Raw genomic sequence first — 20,407 nt, 5'->3', positions numbered from 1 at the left:
TCTCTCTCTCTCTCTCTCTCTCCCTCAATCCCTCTCCATGTGGCTAAAATAAAATTAGTTACTGATTCTGTGATTAAATACCTTCCTGTTTGTGCAGGGTTGATCAGATAAAATTTACCATGTAGGGAATGCGCAGACTAAAAACAAGGTAAAGCTGGTGGAAAATACACTTCCCTGGGTCATTATTGGCATACCTGAGATGCTGAAGTAACACCGGATGGATGCACTCAAGCAGGAAATTGCGTGTGGATGACAAAAAGAGAGCAATAGTAAAGTATGTTATTGTTTTTATGGTATTTTAATCATACTTAAAGATTTCCTGTGGACTTTTTGACCCCTTGCAGCACTAAGTAGCCATTTTTCTATGGGTCTCTGTTTTGTTTATCTTGTGCACAGTCACAAAGACGCGGGTGACACGATAAACCAGACAATGGTTTAACAACATTCCATTGATCAACAGGTGGTGGTAACTCACCCTGATATGCTGACGCCAGCTTCATTTTTAATGGACAAATATGCAATTGGTATAGATCTTCTCAAATCCCTCTAGACAAGAAAGTGAATAAGCATAATTCTCAAAATGATGAACTAGTCCTATAACCCCCCGCACCCCTTCTTCTCAGAGACTCAATCTAATCTAATCACACATCTCATACACATCCTTCTGGAATCAGTCCATTGTAAATGAACATCCTTTAATCTGCTAAATCAAAAAAAGATGCATAAGATTTTGGCTCATAGTTATCAAGATCATGCCTCATAATTGTCATCTTTACATGTTTTCTTTAGTGTCAAAAGTACCTGGTATGTACACCCGATCAAACAGGAACCACTACTAGCAAATGCAGCATGACTTTTCATGGTGGAGACAAAGCGGCAACCTCCGGGTCTGAAAAGTGAAGCCAATGCTGAAGTGCCTTTAACCTGCATTCGTTTTAATGTCCAGAAGAGGGTGACCGCACTGGTTGCGAAAAGAAAACTAAGAAAATGGCCCTACTTCTCACTTGATATATTACCTCAGTAAACACTTTCCTAATGAGTTTTTGGTCTCAATCTCTAGTTTCAAGTCTTCTTCAATACAGCATGATGATCATTTAGTGAATTGTGGTCCCATGTAGAGGCAGAGTTTGCTTTAGGATGTGGCTGCCTCGTGATCGACAAGTTGCTACCATGGTGACCTGTTAATCATGATAGAGGTGAATCGTATATACTGCTGTGATCTTGTTTTGGGGTACTGTCTGTATTTCATCTCAGAACTCGAACATTGACCCTTTCACAGTGTGTTTTCAGTTCATGAAAGTTAATTGTAACATTTTGGTTGAGTAAGAATGTCTTGTTCAGTGTTTGGTTGTACTAAAACACACTCTAAGAAGTCAGCAGTTTATTTATTCACATTTTATTGTTTTTTGCTGGCCAAAATTTGCATCCCATTTAATGTAATGGTTAACGTGACTAACTGATGCACCTTAATAACCAAGCTATTAGAGATGGCCTTAGCCAAAATGCCAAACTCAAGGCTTTAACACGGTGGTCCACAAACCAATCGGTGATGTCACGGTGGCTATATCCACTTCTTTTATACAGACTATGCAGACTCTTGAAAATGTAAAGGAATAGAAGCTAAAAAATAGGGCAAAGCTAACTGGTCACTGACACCACAAGCCTAGTGAAAACCAATTACAATGTTGTACTGTATTCTCTGAATTTAATCCTTATTTTAATCAATTTCAGTACAACAACACACCGATACACTCAGTAGCACCTTTAAGGCAGAGGTAGTGAACATATATGATAATTGACAGGCCAAAGTGACTGGCCAAATGAGTGAAATAGTTTCATCTGGCCTTATCAGTTTCATGTCTTGTTTTGTATGCCGAACCTGGCAGAAAAGAATTTAGGGTCATCAAGCAGAGCTAGTGGAGTTATTATGAAGTTTGGCTCTGAAATAACACCAAACATCCCTGTCCACTGTAAATTGGAAATAGTCGGTCCAGCACTCATTCCAGAAGCATTTGGTAATGCCACAAGGAAGCTCTTTCATTCCGATTTTCTAACATTCTGCTGTAATTTATCATTAATTGTGCAAACTGCAGAGAGCTCCCTAGACTCGGTGACCTCTCTGCAGTTTCTCCGGACACTCTGACCAATCGCGTGTCTCTGAATGCTGTCACCGGCCAACCAGGCGTCTCCGGTCTGCGTAATCATCCTCCTCTACTTCCCTCCGACATTTGCAGACGGCATCAAAACATCACTCCTCAAAATGCCAAACAAACGTCTACCGAGTGAGGCTCCCAACCGACTCGGCTTCTCATGTCCACATCTTTGATGAGGAGAAACGGCACCATAACAAAAACAAGAGGCTGAGTGGGACAGGGAAACATGCTATATTTGGAAACAGACAAGTGGGCGACAAGATGTCTGTTATCTGTCTTGTCTTGCTACTTTACTATGCCGTCTCCTTCTCTATGTCTGTCTGTCTGTCTGTCTGTCTGTCTGAGTGTGAGGCCAGCTGTGGTCATATAGTATAATAAGGCTCTCTATCCAAAATAATGGCTTTAATGCTAGTTAAAAGGGGAAAGGGGGTTGGTTGGGGTTAGGCTGAGTCCTGCTCCCAAGGATCAGCTGGCATGCCATTGGGGCCGTGGCACCAGGCACAGGGCCACTGTCTAGGCAGGACAGACAGCTGGCGGGGCGTGGGGCATGGGGGATTCTCTCTGTCTGGAATACACATACTATCTTTAATTCCCTCCACTGTACCCAGACAACTCTTGTTTACATTGCGTGTGTTGTATCATTTCTCTCTCAGCCTTGTTTGCCTTATTTGTAATTATAAACATTTTCTGATATTAAACAGTTTTATTACTATTGGGAACCTCTCTTTGTAAAATAAGTGATCATTGATTGCAATGAAACCACAGTAACTAATGATTGTTGTGTTTTAATGTTGAAACAAGTAGTTGAATAATCAATAATTTGATCATCCTCAGCAGCAAACAGTCACAAACAGCAAGCAATTTAAAGACTATTTAAGTTCACATAAATTTTTATGGGCATTTTCCACCAATGACAAAATAATAATTGAAAGATAATCCATAGTGACACTTGCTTGTAGCTGTAGTGCTACTATGTTTATGTGTATGATATGTAAGTATTTTATTTCCTCGGAACACAGCACCATCTGTGCTGTTGAGAGAAATTATTTTCTGTGAATAAGCCACGATGCCACTAGTATCCATTTCAGTAGTCGCCCTGAACCTAGACCAACATGCTGACACGCCCCTTGTCATTTATAATATCAGGCTGACTGGCCTATTGATGACGAGAACAAAGCCACAGTGTGGCCGACCTACAGCAGTGGCCGTAGTAACATGGCACCTCCCCGGTGACTGACGATGCCACGCTGGCTGCCACCACAGCCTGGCACAGGAGTGAGTGGGGAGGCAGGGGAGTGTGTTTGTGTGTGTGTGTGTGTGTGTGTGTGTGTGTGTGTGTGTGTGTGTGTTCGAGGGGTTGGGGGGTATTTGGTGGTTGTGGCAGCTGGCAGTGAGATGGGGGGGGGGGGGGGGGGGGGGGTTTCCTCATTTATAAAGACTCCCCTGTGTGAACCCCATGCGAGGCCACACCCTGGATGCAAACTCAAAATTGCTTGCTGAGGTGCACGAACACATGCTCACGCATTCATAAACACACACACACATATGCTGTACTACAAAAATATGCACAGATTACCCGTTAAACACACAAGCACAAAAACCCTGCTCTGGTGTTGATTTTGTCACTGCCCTTTTATATTTGTGGAGGCACTTATCAGTATTTGTGTGCGAGTGGGTTTTTTTCTTTTCAATGTATAAGTGTGGGTGATCCAAAGGCACAGCAGTCTACAGTTTTGTCCTGTTGAGTCATTGCTTCCTTGCCATAGAGTGGTGTCACGTCGCTGAGCTGTTTATTAGCTATAAGGAGACAGGGGAATGTAATCAAACTGTCGTGATTGAGTCATGTGATGGCTATTCATCTTCCCACAGTAGAGCCCACAATGAAGAAATATTAGTGTTTGGCTTCACTGGATGTGTTGAAATAATTCCTAGAAGAGAAGAGGCCTTAAATAACTAGTACTCTGCGTGTGTGTGCACAAGCACAAGTTTTTTGTTTGTATGCATATGTCTGTATTATATCTATTTATTTATGGTATGTATGTGTTGAAACATGCCAGCATTCTCAAGTGTCACACAGATTTGTTTGTGTCCTTTACTGTTTATGTTCTACTTTTTATGTGACATAAATTCAAGTATTAAAATGAGTTTGCTGCCGTGTTCGGTCCTCATGAGGGCCACCACACTGAGGACCAGTCAGGTGCCGACCATGTCCAGCTGTCTCTGAGGACAAATGGTCCATCAGGCAACTGCTTATTCCCCCACACTCTCCTCTCACCCCTCCACCCTGTCTCCCTCCCTGCCTCCTCATCCCCCAGTGTATTTACTTGACTTTACATGCTAAAAACATTTTGAGTGCTTTTATCATTTTATCAATTCGGACAGGACTAGGATAGTCTATAATGTAGAATATAATAATAAAAGTGTTTATGGATAAATGGCGTTTTGTTTTATGGGTTTCACATGGAGAGTAATGGACATTTGAGTGTGTTTTTTTTTTCTCAGCTTCTTCGAACTTTGGCCCCACTTCTGCCTTCTTTTTTTTTTTACAGGTATCACTTAACATTTACTGCGGAAGAGCTGAATTTACAGAATAATGGGACATGATCATACATCAAAGTAAAATTATTACTGTTTGTTATATATGATATTTGATTTTTTCCCATCTAATTTTAAATATAACATTTTAAGCACAAGATTTCTCAACAAATACAAACAGAAATAGGGTTTTTAGTCTGCCCATGTTTTCAATCCAGCTCATAACATATTCTTATGCTCGTGTCATAGAAGTACCATGTACAAACAATTTTTTCTCATATGTGGCGGAGTGAAACCTAAGAGCTTTCCCTCGCCCGCACCCATATTCCTCTGACCTGACAGCAGCTTCATCTCTTGGCAGTCTTCTCATAATTCATCTCTTTTGGCTTGTTTATGCTGCACATTTATTTTGTTTGCGGTAACATTTCCCTGACCCTCACATCTCTCAACGTGAAAAACGCTAATGCGCCTCCAACACAACATCAAAGCCTCTCCCTTGACCAACACTGTCTCTGGCTGTTTCGATTTATTGCTTCTTCTTTGTTAAATTTTTTTTTAAACCTTTTACAACATGAAAGACCATCAGTGTTTCCCGCGCATATGTATGTGCATGGACACACACTACTTTGGTGGGGATGCACACATACACACTGCACACACACTTTCTCTCTTTCTCTCACAGCCCCACAGTCATGTCCAAACAGAATGATCAGTAAATCAAACAAATCACCCACAGTGTTTCAGAGGGAAGGAGTGTGCTCCGAACAACGGAGAGATAAAAAGAAAAAAAAAGAGAAGGAGAGCAGGAGGAAAGGAGTGGACATGGGGGATTGTACATCCTCGTGAAAGTAGCCCTCAGAAACAAAAGCAGCTTTGAGTGCGCGCCCACTCAGAAGAGAGATTAGCCGGCACACACCCCTCTCAACACACCACCACCATCACCACCACCACCCCTGCAGAAAAGAGCTTTGGCTGCAGTTTAGTGGCACGTGTCACAGCCCTTGATACTTATCATGTGCGTCAGGTGCTCTTGCTCGGTTTCCTGTTCTTTAAAACATAACCACCATTTCCCTCTTTCACTCCCTCCTTCTTCTCCTTCTCTCAGTCCAGAACTAATCCATCCACACCGCTGCCTTCCAGCCTTACCCTTCATTTCTTCTTACTCTCGTTCTCTGTCCATCTCTTTCTCCTGCTTTTACAAATACAAAGAACATATTGTATCTGCCAGCGTTAAAGTGAATCCATTCTCCTTGGCAGCGGCCGGGCCCATGGTGAATCCGAGCCGGGCTAGCTCTGTTTTCCAGCTGGCACTGAGGCCGCTGGTGGAGCGGGTTGGTTGCTCGTTGGGTTGGTGAATTTGAGTCCAGCTGACACGTTGGTTTAGGATTCATTCACGCAATCTGTCGCTCTTGCTCTCCTTCTTTCTCATTCTCACTGAACTTGCAAAGCATGACCCCAGTTCACTTCATAGGAAGCACTTTTAAATGTGCACTTTGAGGATGCTGGTTTATAGCTTTATTTACACAAATAAATGATTACTGCATACAGGAATTCCTATATTATCACAAGCTTGCAGAGAGGTGCACTCAAGAAAGGAAAATTCAAGGATATTATTACATGATCTGGGGAGGTTTTACAAATGGGTCACACGAATATAACAGACTGACATTTTCACACATTAATTGCATTAGCTCGTGGTTTTCAGCTGTTTCTCTCCATCTGTATGAAAACCAGACTGTTCAGAGCTGTTAAAAATCCAGAGCGGAAGAACATTTTAAGGTCATGGTCAACGACTAATAATTCCTGATAATTACAACACCGCTTCGCTTTCGTGCAGTCTCACATGAAAGCGAAGCAAACACACAAATAAACCCAAAACACATTACCAAAGTAGCAGACTCTTTCAGGAAAGCCATTATAAACACACAGTGACACAAACACATCAGTAATGAGATGCTATCACATTTCATAATCATGGTTTGGGTCCCGAAACTGAATACAACCTCCTCCCTTCCCTTCAAATATGAAAGAGCCCAGAAGATGAGTCAACACACTCACGAGGCAGCAAAAACAAACCGTTAATAAAGGCGACCAGAGCCTTTTGAAGTTGGTCTGACTGTCCTCCATCTTTCATCCTTCCATCCACCAACTTCCTCTTCTGGCTTCTGTTAACTACTGGCCCATGTTTGTCATAAAACAATCAAATGTGTCTTTTCTTGTGTTTGTCTTTCTCATTTGCATTGTTTCTCTGTGCAGTTTGTTTTTATACATATGGTTTTATATGCTTTTTTAAAAACATTTTGGATCACTTTGGTCAGTACATCTGTATGTGTGTGTTAACCACCTGAAAGTTTCTGAAGCAAACTCCCCACTTCTTCTAAGGATGGTAACATAGGCTATGTTTTATAGCACAATATGACTCTGTTTTAGTTAAGTATTATTTGAGATGGTCTGTTTGTTAATGTTACTATAAAGTGATAAGAGCACAGGCACATTTTCTCTGAATTTTCAAATTGAGAACCTTTAGCAGTTCTAAGTTAAATTGAGAATAATAATAAATAAGGACATGCAGCAAAGTCTTGCAGATTTTTTTGTAGGTTTGTAGGAGAATCGGAAATGTAGGCTCATAAAAGCCATCCTAAATCTTGAAATAAACATCAACAACAAATCTCTATCCAGCGTAATGACCCAAACTTCTACAAACAACTTTCCATAGACAATAAAGGCATACAATTTAATGTCACTTCTCAGGGGGTGAGTTTTCTGCAGCTGTGTTGAATGTATTAGTTTTGATGATGCTGTTTAGCTGTTTTTAAAAAGCATCGTTTATTCTTATGACAACATCAGCACATCAGTGACCTGCTGACTTTCTTGGTTTAACGTGGTGCGTGGATGCATGCGTGCGTGTTGGTCCATTTTTTTCCTGCTGTCAAATTTATTTTTATTTTATTTATTTTCTTCTGGATTTTTTAATTTCCCTCCTCCTTTACTCTTTCTTTCTGGCCTCTCTCTCTCTCCCTCCCCTCATCCCTGATCTCCATTCTCCATTCATGCAGCCCTGTCACAGCGATGATAATGATGACCTCTGTGTAATGCTAGCTTGTTATTGGCCCACCAGCGAGGCCAGTGTGTGCCCCCTCTGTTGCTTTTTCTGCATTGACCATTGTGTTAAGAGTGAAACACTGGATTGTGCGTGTGTGTGTGTGTGTGTGTGTGTGTGTGTGTGTGTCTGTCTGTATGTGTGTATGTGTAGGTGAAACACAAAGAGACAGTCTGGGTGAGCTGCAGAGAACATCTATGAAGAGGCAGAGAAATTCACCTGAACTGACCATATGCTGTTGCTGTTTACTGTAGGTTTTATATTGGAAAATCACTGGAAACAACCACTTATTTGTTTACTACCATTTGATTTAGATTAATTTTATTTTGGCCAGTTGATACAACACAACAGTAACTATAACCTGTAGGCTGTTCAAGACAGTAGCTGGCGAACAGGAAATGAGAGCCTTGAGTGGAATGCCATTTATTTAGTATAGCAGAGAAAGCTTTCAACACAACATTGGCATATTGTCACCTGAATATGAATGAATGTTTGTAATGGTTGCCTTATTTTATGAGGAAGTAGGTGATTGGTGTAGACAATCAAGTCACCTCCTACAAAAGATGGCTTCTCACTATGTAACACCATTTGCCTGATGAAGGTCTAGCACCGAACCGTTGTGTCAATACATATACAATATTTGCAAGTTAGACAGTGTGCAGCAGTTTTCTTTGCCACTTTTGACCTACCTGTCCCTAGTGTGTCCGATGGGTTTATCACAGCTCTTTTAGCTGAAAACAGATGCCTGCTGTGCCCAGAAACGGGTTGATGAAAGTGGTGAGAGTGAACCAAAACAATAAAGTTGTGGGCTGTAAAAGAAAAAACAATGAGTTGAAAGATGCTAAAAAGCTCTGCAAAGCTAAGGGGGACTGCAGAGTCAGAGGATGATTCTCTGTGGGTTTGTTACTATGAGAGACCACTTCCACATTACATATAGTCAGTTGACCCATTGTTATATAAAAAGATTGATTATTGCAGCTTTAACAGACATAATGCAGGGAAGGACAATATAAAGGTATAACACAGTGGGATATCTGTTATCAAAGTGGATTTATTTAACTAATGGTGCGAGAGTTTGAGAAATTTTAACTATACATATGTGTAAAAAGTGATGGGCATTATGAAAGAGATTGTGTGTTCTGTTTGCATCTCACGCACCCGCATGCATTTCACGGTACACAAGACTAAAAGTTTTGACAGTTGGTGGAAGTAACATGCCTAGAAAAGTAGTAGTAGTCTATGCCAAAAGGCATTGAAGAACACAACTAGCCGCTAAACCAGGATGTAAACAATGCAGGCTCCAAAATATCCCAAAAAACTGGCTTTGCTAATATTTAGTTAGGGAGCAAAGGCATTAAACAGGTTTGCTATAGGCCTTAAGGACACAATATGTTTTGAATGTAAATATAACTTTATTTGTTTACAAGACAACTCTACAGGGTGCCTTAAAGTACTGGTATATTTAGAGTGAGCTGCTGTTTTCCCTGTTGCTCAAGAAGTACTTCTGAAGGAGTTTTTGCCTTGTCTTCAGTAAATGTGGCAGTATGAGTTTAGATGTCTTCACGTCAGATATAAAATGATGACAAAATGAACTATTCTGTTGACTTAAGATAATTTAACAGAAAGAAAAATGCACTTCAAGAAGTCTGGAAAAAAACTCATAATATGAAACAGAAGGACTCAAGATATTTTCTGTTTTAACTATAACAACATTTTAAAACCTTGCTTTGTAATTCAAAAGGCCCCAGTGGGATATTAAAGAAATTCCTTTCCAATTAGAATAAACATCATGTGAGTCATGCTAGTGCCATGTAAGTGGTCATAACATAACAAAGGTGAGAAATAATGATGCTGTAAAATTCACTGGTGTTACGCAGATTGGAACACCGTGCCTTTTGAGGTCATAGTGGGGGGAAAACTTTTTTTACACCTTATTACACATTCATTATACCATGCAAGGACGATGATCTGCGCAATTGTTTAGCTCTCGTCTTATCTCTCTCTCTGTCCCAGCTCTGTCTCCATTGTCTGCAATTGAGAGCATTTCAATGACAGGAATCTTGTTTTGTTGAATAGCGCGGCCTGGTCGGACACAGATGCCAAGACATTCCTGGAGCTGGTAGTCTTTCCTTCTGGCAGCCCTGCACCTCTGTCTCCTCTATTCTACTCCTGTATTTTCTCTATTTTCACCCCTCTTCTGTCTTTTTCATTCCATAGTCCTCCTCAAGGTGACTGTCAAAGAGAGAGAACAAGAAAGGGAGGTAGATGTGTCTCAATGAGTTACTGTGTTTTTGTTTGCCTATGTGTTCAGTGTCTGTGTGTTGACTGTTTAGACTGTTTAAAGAAAGGCTATCTGCTCTATAATCCAGCCAGGACTGCACTTTTTAGTGTGTATACCAGCTTGGTTCTCCCTGCTGAATAATAAGCCACACCATTTCACACCACCTAAGTTCCATTCATTACATGTCATGGCTAACACGCACTCCTTCAGTCTTCCTCATCCAGTATCTCATATCCTTCTTACATGCGGTGTCTCCATTTATCAGTTATCATGCGATGGTAGAATTTGGCACAGATCAGAGAATGCAGCGATAGCAGCTCCAAGCTTTTTTCCAGGCTTTATAACTCTCCAACAGATGGCAGTGTGAATTGCTGTATCGGCACTGGCCAGCTTGTGAGGAATTAAGGTTTGCTGTTCTACATGACTTTCATAGTAATGCAGACATGTCTTCTCTTTTTTTCTCTTCTGCTCAAATAGACAGGTTAAGTTAATGACCTCTTGAACTGATTTAAATTTTTTTTCTTTTCTTTTTTTCTTACTTTAAATGAAAGTAGTTTTAAGTGTATTTTTAAGCTGTATGACAGTATATATTTAGTATACATTCTGTATCACTGAAACACCTTTATTATTATTTGTTGCTTACTCTACACTAAGTGGAATATTCAAACCCAAGGCACCGATGTACTAAACTCCAGTGTGTGTGGGGTTATGGATGTCGACATGTGCAATTGTCTGTTCTTGGTTTTATACTGGCAGCTTTTATTGCCCTTTGTGTTGCAGCTCCAGTGTTTGAGAAAAACATTCCCTGCAGGTAAAATAAAGTTGATCATATATCACCTTATCTTATCATGAAGTTGGTTTGAGTCCAAGTATCTAATATATCCAAATGTTTGTTAAAGTGAATTGATGGTGAATTAAATTTTTACTCAATATCCCTTTCTGTTCCCATAGCCCATCTCACCTATTTCAACTTTTAATGCTTTTAGATAATAATCCCAAATGTGAGGACTTCCTGCTTGTAAATTTAATATCTTTGAATTTTGGATAGTTGGTAGGACAAAACAAGAATTTGAAGTCAGCACTGAGAAATTGCGACAGGCAATTTTCACCATTTTGGACAATTGATAGATTAAACAATAAATCAATTGATAAAAAATACTTTTTGTGATTTATTGTTGATGAATCACAGATGAATAAAATCATCAGTTGAAGCTCTATCTACATCTGTTTTTTTTCTGTCAGGTGATAAAGGCAATCCAAAGGACTGCGGATACAATATATGTAACTGGGTTGGAGTTAGTTCACATTTTATTCAGTTAGTTCAGAAAATAGAAAAAAGAAAAGAGTGGGAAAGAAAGAAAGGGATCTCCCACACAAACTGACATTTCATTTAAAAATACTGTTTAAATCTTGAATTGACTGAAGTAAAAAAAATAACTTACATAGGCTAGATATCTGTTAACCAAGGAGGGCTGAATCAAGGGCAGCTGTACTTGGTTGAAGATACTTAAAGATGTTTCACCTCTGATTCAAGAGGAGTATCTGTCAAACTCAGAAGGATATACCCTGTGTTTTTTAAACCCAGCAACAAACTAAGACAGATACTAGTCCAGCCGTAAGACCTCACTTAGTGGCAGCTCCTGCCAAATCTCTCAGTGGGGGCAATTGTTGTGATGATGGCTATGATGACTGTGGTTTAAGCCAGGTATAAGACAAGGATCATTCCTTAGTCTACATACTGTACAGTATTTGTGAACAGCTACATCATGAAGTTCATTGTCAATGTCTGCAATGAATGAACATTCCACAATGATCATCAGAAGATGGGTTACCATTTATCAGTTCACCCTCAAAGACACCTTTGGACGTAAAGGCAACTGCTTTAGGATTAATGAAAAAAAAAACTCTTACAATCATCTGATTCAGCTGTCACATACACTTTATTTAGGTACAACGAATCCAGAGTAAAGCGCAGTGGCACTGGGGCTGATAATGTGCAATTAACAAAACTATTTACAGTTAATTCTGCACTGCAGCTAAGAGCCAAGCTGGAGTAGAATACAAGCTTACTTGTCTCAAGTACTACAGTAATATAATAATGTCACATTAACTGTATATGAAGCAGGATCAAACATAGCTAATCTTAAATGTTTAATAAGGTACAGAGGAGCCTTGTATTTCTTTTCATTCTTTACACACACATTATACAAGACTAATAAAAAGTTTAAAAAGACAATCACATTTAACATAAGTATAAAATTTGGCTTAATTCACGATTATTAGCGTCTATAGCAGTAAGCCTAGAGGCTAGTGGACTTTTCCCATACTCATAGCTTAAAAAATTACATGTTTTATTTACACTATATCTTACTCACCGCTGGTTAAGTCACTGCATCTCCTGACACAACACCAGGTTTGAATTTTCACCCTGAATGTACGTTTTGTTGAAACAGCAGCTGAGCGTAGCTGCTGGGCGCATGACGTAAACACATCACAAGTGCGAGCCCTCCCGGAAGCCATAGAGATTGCATAGAGAGCCCACAAAAAACTGCCTTAATGTGAAAGTCTATAAAAGCAATCTGGGCGATTTTCAACCAGACTGAAATCGCCCGAAATGGGCGGGATTCCGCGGAACACGACTTGACGCTGATTGGACAACGATATTCAGAGGCAAACTGTCTGACAAAAACACTCACAGCTAGCTAACAGTGTCAGAAAAATCGCCTGCCTTTCCCGGTTTGGTGGTGCGTCACCCGATCGCCCCAATGAACAAACCGCCCCTGACCGCACCTCTAAACACACGAAAAGCAATCTAGTATTCTGTCCAAGGCAGTGAGGAATGCACAGAAACTAAAAAATCCCTACACCAATGCATGGCTCAACACAGAAAGGCCAACTCCTCAGGTAAAGACTTATTATTTTACCTATACCTGAAGGACAAGGGGACACTCTGTCAAGGACAACTATGTTCATATTTTGGATAGGGAGGACAGATGGTTTAAAAGAGGAGGGAAGGAAGCCAAAGTAGAGGGACCATCTCTGAACAGGAGAGGATGTCTGCGACACCACTTATCACCTACCCACAATGCTGTCCTTATCATCCCTTCCCAGGAGATTTAACAAACACTCACATTTGGCCTAATATGACAATTAACGACAGTCGTTCACACTTGGCCTCAGGTGACTCTAACAACCATAATGACTGTTGTTATAACAGCCAGGATTGCTACTGAACCAAATGGTATCCATCACCTTGATAACTAGTATTACGAGTATTAGGGCCACATTGAGGAGGAAAAAAAATTTGAGATTATGAGAATAAAGTCGTAATATTATGAGAATAAAGTAGTATTACGTGAATAAAGTAGTAGTATAATGAGAATAAAGTAGTAATATTAGGAGAATAAAGTTGTATTTTTAAGCTACATGTTAGGGGAAATATCAGACGAGTAGCCTACCGCCTCCATGCATTAAAATGAGGAACGTGGAGCATCTTGTGAAGTTATAATTCAGTATAGGTTTCTTGAGAAACCACGAAACCCCTTTTAATAGCACTTAGATGTAACTAACGATAGCCTTGCAGTCGATCACTACTAGCCATTTCCTCTTCCACAAAAGACGCAATTTCCTCCAAGTCCGTGTGATTCTTTCTTCAGAATAGAGATAGTTTCTTGCATAGTCTTTTCAAAGTCCTGATACTTATGATAATTTAAAGATTTAGTATCTCGTTATTTGTGAAACCTATATTGAAGTATAACTTCACAAGATTCTCCACGTTCCTCATTTTAATGCATGGAGGCAGCAGGCTGCTCTTCTGATATTTCCCCTAACATGTAGCTTAACAATACAACTTATTCTCATAATATTATGACTTTATTCTCGTAATGTTATGACTTTTCTCATAATATTACTACTTTATTTTCATAATATTACGACTTTATTCTCATAATCTCTGATTTTTTTTATTTCTCAATGTGGCCCTACTACTCCGTCGTAGATAACAACCTCACAGAGGATAAATAGCTGGGACTCCCTGCCAATCAGTGAGAAATGAAGAACCCTCTTAGATGAGAGGTGGAACATCATCAAGTCTCTTCAACCAGTCTAGTTGCACGTGATTCAACCCTCCTTGGATAAATTACATGTAAAAGCACCGGACATTTGGACACATGTCTCACTCTCTGACTTGACTCGGCTGTAGTCAGAGGGACCTATTGGAGTTCAGGGAAACCACTGCTGCTGAAGTGTCAGCTATGTCAGTCCTGCTTGTGACTGTCCCATGTGTTGTCTGTGGTCAGAGGGAGGGTTGGGGGCAGCTGGAGTGTCACCTGTCACTGGATCAAATGCTTATATATGACACAGCAGTGGTGACACCAAATGTCAAGTTAGAGAACCTCGTGTAAATTATAGTAAAAGTCCAAAGACATCTGCACAAGTGAACCATATTTAACAAAATACAAACTAGCTCATTGCTGTTAATATGTCATTTTCACCTTATACGGGTCCAAAAGACTAGATGCTGCAAGAATCGCTTAAGAATATGTTAAAATAATACATGTAAAATTATACATTGTGGCAAAAGGAAAAAACAGTACAAACTGTTGCCTTAGAAATGACCTGTGAGTTGAGTCATCAGATAGTTTCACCAAAGTGGTACCAACTATCGAATATTAATTATTAACAGTGTTATTTTATCCCCCTGCCTGTTACTTATGTTCTCCACCTCCTCAGAAAAAAATAAAAAACTCTATCTTTTTAACTTAATCCACCCTCACCTGCTTCTGCTTTTCTTAGTTATAATCACACCATCTCTTTCATAACACATCCAGACTTGGAAACACATACAAGGAGATTCTTGCAACACACAAGCTCATAACCACCAGTGGCACATTCATACACATGCAATTGCACAACCTCTCACTTTTACATCTCTCACCCACATCCATACACAATAATCAGTGGCGATAAATAAGTCTTGTGTGTTTGCAACATGCCTGTCTAATTATGTTTTTCTTGTCTCTGGGTCGGTCTCCTGGGCCACCCCTTTTAGACACACAGCAGGAGGAATTCCTGATCCATTTTAAGCTCCAACGAGAATGTTGATAAGTCTGTAGATTACTGTCCAACATGTTTATGATAGCCTATTATTCTCTAAGCTTCATCCGGGCCCAGCGCATGCTTTGTCTACTTAACGCAACTATTTAGGTCATTGTAGAGGAAAGCACTCTGAATGGTGAAATATCAGCAAAAAGGGTAAAAATAAAGCAATTCTTGCCCCGTTGTTTTGTAGCCTATATTTCTGATTGAATAGTTATGTAAAGTTTGCAAGAAATCGACAAAAAATATCATAGTCAAGTCTTTAAAGCAGCCACATCACCTTACACATGACCTAAAGTTCACTATATTTAACTCTAGATGTACACAACTCTTAAACATACATTTTGTTGTAATGAGATCTAGATACTAGACTCATCTAAAACTTACAACAGAGATTAGATCAGAGAACTAGTTTATTTATCTGGAATCTAAGTTTGTCAGACATGACAATGGTCAGTCATTTATAAATTATGATCAATTGCGTGCTGAGATACAATTTCATTCTTTCTATGACACACTCTGATATTTCAGATTTATGCATCCTATTAGGGCTCACATTTCAACAACAATAATAGCTGCTAAATGTCCCACTCTGCTATAAAAATGTCCAGGCCATCAGAAACACACACTAAAAGATGGGGAGAAAAGGGGCCATACCCTTAAGCCTATGAAAATGCCATTGATGTTAACTATCTGACTGTGCCCTGACAGAAATTCAGCAGTTGGGCCCGAGTTGTTCGCTATCAGCGTCTAGTAGAGACGGGAGTCTGAATCTATCTGTTCTGCCTGGTGCGTGAGATGTTATGGCTCTTTGATGTGCTTTGCTCTTCAGGCTTTGATTTACGAAGCGCCATCTTTATCATTTTCCCTGGTTTCTTGAAACCATTGGAACCATCAGAGGATATTGCTTTGTGTGTGCTTTGTAAGTACTTCAGCAGGAGAAAATATAAAAGTACAGAGGTAAAACCAAGGCCAAGGCTGTGAAGACAGAAAGTCTCTTTGAAGTCTGTGCGTCTACTTTTTTGTGGTTGTGTGTATGTGAGTGTGTCTCGCTGCGTACATGTGGAGATGTCCTCTCTTTATTTGCATGTCAGGGAGTCTATTGTCTGTTTACCTCTGTCACTCAAGTCGAGCAATTCATCTGCATTCACACCGTGGTTAGGCTGGCTGTCAGAGATGTCTCTGTTGGGTGACACACCTGTGTTTACTGTTGGGAAAGCATATAAACAACAGCAGCCTGTATGTGTGTGTGTGTGTGTGTCTTTCCGCCCACTCAGGGATCATATAGCTCAACAGCTTTAGTAATGAGTGGCTTTAGAAGGTAGACGGCGACTGGCAGACTAACATGTCATTATACCCTGCACTGCTCTGTCATTGGGATGGCAACTATATTAAAGAGGCAGATGGATACAAAACAAAAGCACAAACTCACTGGCATTCCTTGTTTGTTTCATAATGCCGGTCTGCACTGTACTTATGTTCAGAGTGTTTATCCTGGAGGCTTACAGCTGACCTAACCTGTTTGTCTTATGTCATTGTGTTAAATCCAGGTCCATCAGATGGATCAGAAAATGGACTCAGTCCTGCGGATACTGATGGAGCAGTTTACACCTAAGCCGGAGCTGACGTCCAAGCCCTCCATTCGCAGGGTGACCATCCAGAAGCGCATGGGTGTCAGCATTGACGAGGGGCCCTGATGTTGTAGCAATGGTTGGGCTGATGTTATGACCAAAGGAGGATTAAAGGACCAGGACTTCACATAAACTGTTTAATATAAGAGGACTCAGTCTTCCAAAACCCCCTCCTCTCTGTCATTTGCAATCCCAATTTTTCTCATTGACTTATGACCACTGAGAAGAGAACAATTTTTAATTGTTCACATAGCACATACTCTGGGACATGAGGGCCACTGAGAGCCACCGCTTCCTCCTAATGACTGTAGGCCCTGTTGGGGTCTTCTTATGTTGTCTAAATGTAGCTTGCTCTTCTGCACTACCATTGTGGGACCTCAGTCTTCCCCTGCAGCACACATTCAAATGATTCTTATTAATTTATGTGTGGCCTGTCACTGAGGTGCATTCCTCTACTCCAAATATTATTCCAAGGCTAACTAACCCAGTAATGAAGTCGTAATGCAATCAAAGCACTCAAGTTCCCCAAAGACACAGAGAAAAACTGAGAGTACAGCCATGGCAGAGGCATTCCTCAAATCCTTCTGATTATCTTGGCACCATCCAGACCTAGTACACAACAGGGTTATTTCCATAGCCACATATCCATCTTGCCTAACTGTACTTAGGCTGCTGCGGGTGTTTGTTAGTAGTGATCGAATAACACGAGAAGGGAAGGGTAGATTATCTGTTGAGTTTGCCCTGCTTTAGGGACCGGAAGGCTGGAGTAAAAGAAATGGAACTGAAGAAATATATCTGGGTTGGGTGGCTAACATGATACTGATTTACTGCTATGTTGAAGCTAATAAAAATAGCCAAACTGCCATGACAGAGCTGAGTGCTGTGTAACAGGAATACAGTCCAACCTCAGGCATAGTCTTTCAGTTTGCTCCAAGTTTTTATATGTATATCAATCTAAAACACTTATTGCAGCACCACTACTCACACCACCATCAGGACTCTGCTTAATATCCCCTATTACCCTCTTCAGGGGGCTCACACTGCTGTGTGCAATTTGAAATAAATTTGCCCCATTAAAGCTCTGATTATTATTTCTCTCCCGAGCTAATTAAGTGCTGAATTCCTGGTAAGGGGAGATTACTCACTGTGAGTGACTAATGAAAAGAAACACTGGAAATGTGCAGAATTTAAACAGTAAGCTTTGAGGAGCAGGCACACTAATTCTGTGTGAAAGGTTTGGAAATATCAGGCTGCCACTGTGAGCACACGTTTAACATAAAAAGACAATGCTCTCACTTTGTTCCCATACTCATAGTATTTACCTGACAGGACGCTGAGGCATGTAGGAAGTAGAAAATAGAAAACTCAGCTATGTAGGTACTTTCTGAAATGCTTCATTTAACTATAACACATACATTCTTAAAAAGACAAATGCACACACAAAAGAGGGTAAAAAGAAGGGAAGGGGAAAGAGGAGAGGCTTTCTCTTTCATATTTTTGTGGTGGTTAAAAAATAGCTATTATTTATCTTACATTAAATAAAGTGGTTTTATTTTATAGGTACTCTACTTTGGTGACAGACCTTGATACATATCTGCCTGTCTGTTCTCCTGTACAGTTTTATAAGAGTTGTAAATAGAATCATTGCCTTATTGTACTGTATTTATTATCATGTGGAAAGATCAACCTGGAACATGTCTGCTTGTTGAAGTGATGAGAAACACAGAGGGTGAGGCTCCTGTTGTACAGATGGATGGAAATGATTGTAAATGATATTCACACACACCCTCTGCACTGTAGCTCTGCTGTAAATAATAAAACTCCATTTCATTATGCTCTGGCCTCTCTTGGCTTGGGAGGAATTTGATTACCAGCTCGTCTATTCCATAATTTGCTTTCATTGGAGGGTGAAACCTGCCTTATAGTTTTTCGGGGCCGTTTGTTCAAACCTTGAGCTGAGCTGGGTCAAGGTAAGCCATGGGCCGGAGTTTCCATCCAACAGAAAAGCTCCTCAACTCCTCATTTCACAAATTCCTGTCACATTGCAATCACCACGAAGGGGGAAAAGAACGAAAAATAACACGTTCACCGCACCTACTTTGAACTTCAATATTCCATAACCCATTGAATGAAGCATGCAGAGGAAAAAGAGAATACATCTCATATTACCACTCAATTACATTTGCCTTCGAAGGCCAAAAAATACTGGGGATGTCCCAAGATCAGCACGGTCCAGCGCCGAGAAAGAGAGAGAGAGAGAGAGAGAGGAGGAAGGAGGCAGGGTCGTCCCGTGGGAGGGGTGAACAGGCAGGGGAGAAAGAGAAAGGAGGAGAGACAGGAGGAGGACAGCAGGAGTATAAGTGAGCTGGGGAAGAGAGCAAAGATGAGAAGAGAGCAAAGCCATTTTCAATTAGCCAGAGAGACTACATGGGCTGGAGGGCTGGAGGGCTGCAGAGCTCCACTGCCTTTTGTCCTCCTCTGGTTTCTATCACTGCCGGGGGATTTTGGCAGGGAGAAAGAGAGAGAGAGCAAGAAAGGGAAAAAAGAGAGACCCCGTGGCTACCTCCGTCTGTAGAGGCCGCTCTGTGTCACCCCTGTGCTCCTCTTTCATCTCAAGACTAGACAGCGAGAAGAGAGGGACTCCCACTTCAAAAGACAGTTTGATCTCAGAAGTACACAGGAGCACAACCTAAAAGGGGATCTGAGGAAGCAGTTAAAAGGAGAATATAAGGGACACACTGTCACAGATGCTGGATAGGGAAATTTGGCAAGGGTCTGTGCAGAGGAGGAACTCAGGCTAGTCATGAAACGCTAGACTCTCTGAGCTTTGTCGATCGTCCGTGTGAATATCACTGCTAAAGCTGCACCAGTAAATAACTTCACAGATCAAATGTCCATGTGTAATGTGAAAGAGGTCACTTATAGTGATGAATCCACAGATAATTATCATGTGTCCCCCTAACTCTTTGTGTGGGGTTTACAGGCCACAACTTGAGCGAGTGGTAGTTGTCAGGCTGTGCGGTCGTGTCTGCCCACCATTGGTGCACTTGGAGGCCACCTGTCTAGAGAGGCCCAGGCATATAGAGGCCCAGCGGTGCTATATGAAAGCAGATATGACTCAACAGGTGTGTGTGCATGTGTGTGTGTTTGTACTGTGTCAACCAAGATTGTGACAAACAATGTCAGCAGCAGCTGATGCTGGCCACTCTGTCAGGAGTTGTCCCTAAATAGCTGAGGGCAGCAGTTGCCTGGATGACAGTTGTTGTAGCTCCTTGCTCTCCCCCACACCTCTTCACCAAAGAATATTTGACATTCCCACTTTTGGTCTTGCAGTATAAAATAGACTGTTTCAGTTTGTTCTGATGGCCTTAGTCTGGCTCAAAACCACCATAAAACACCCAATAAACACACACCTGTAAATCCATTAGTCAAGCATTAATGTGCTACCAAAAAACAGCTCATATAGGAACTGAAAGGGAGTTGGGAGCAATGTCAAAATCACTGTTAAGCCCTCTTATTACTTAAGTATTGAATTGCTTTCTATGGTTTCCTTGTGGGAAATGCAGTGGTAAAGTTCCTCATCTTAAATGGTCCCACAGTACCCTCCGTA

At 40.8% G+C, this 20,407-nt stretch overlaps 1 protein-coding gene across 6 annotated transcripts in view; it reads left to right on the top strand.

The window, feature by feature from the left end:
- kcnq1.2 (potassium voltage-gated channel, KQT-like subfamily, member 1.2) overlaps window positions 1–18,670 on the top strand; it is a 219,752-nt gene extending 201,082 nt beyond the window's left edge. For all 6 annotated transcript variants that reach the window (XM_046037202.1, XM_046037201.1, XM_046037200.1 and 3 more), the window contains exon 18: window positions 16,717–18,670. In XM_046037202.1, the coding sequence (XP_045893158.1) occupies window positions 16,717–16,863 (147 nt within the window). In that variant the 3' untranslated portion in view covers window positions 16,864–18,670. The remainder of the gene's footprint in view (window positions 1–16,716) is intronic.
- Window positions 18,671–20,407: the final 1,737 nt, after the last annotated feature.

This window comes from Micropterus dolomieu, linkage group LG22 (assembly GCF_021292245.1).
Source record: "Micropterus dolomieu isolate WLL.071019.BEF.003 ecotype Adirondacks linkage group LG22, ASM2129224v1, whole genome shotgun sequence".
Taxonomy (NCBI): domain Eukaryota; kingdom Metazoa; phylum Chordata; class Actinopteri; order Centrarchiformes; family Centrarchidae; genus Micropterus; species Micropterus dolomieu.
Note: the sequence above shows the minus strand (reverse complement) of the source record. Positions and strands in the feature narration are given on the sequence as shown.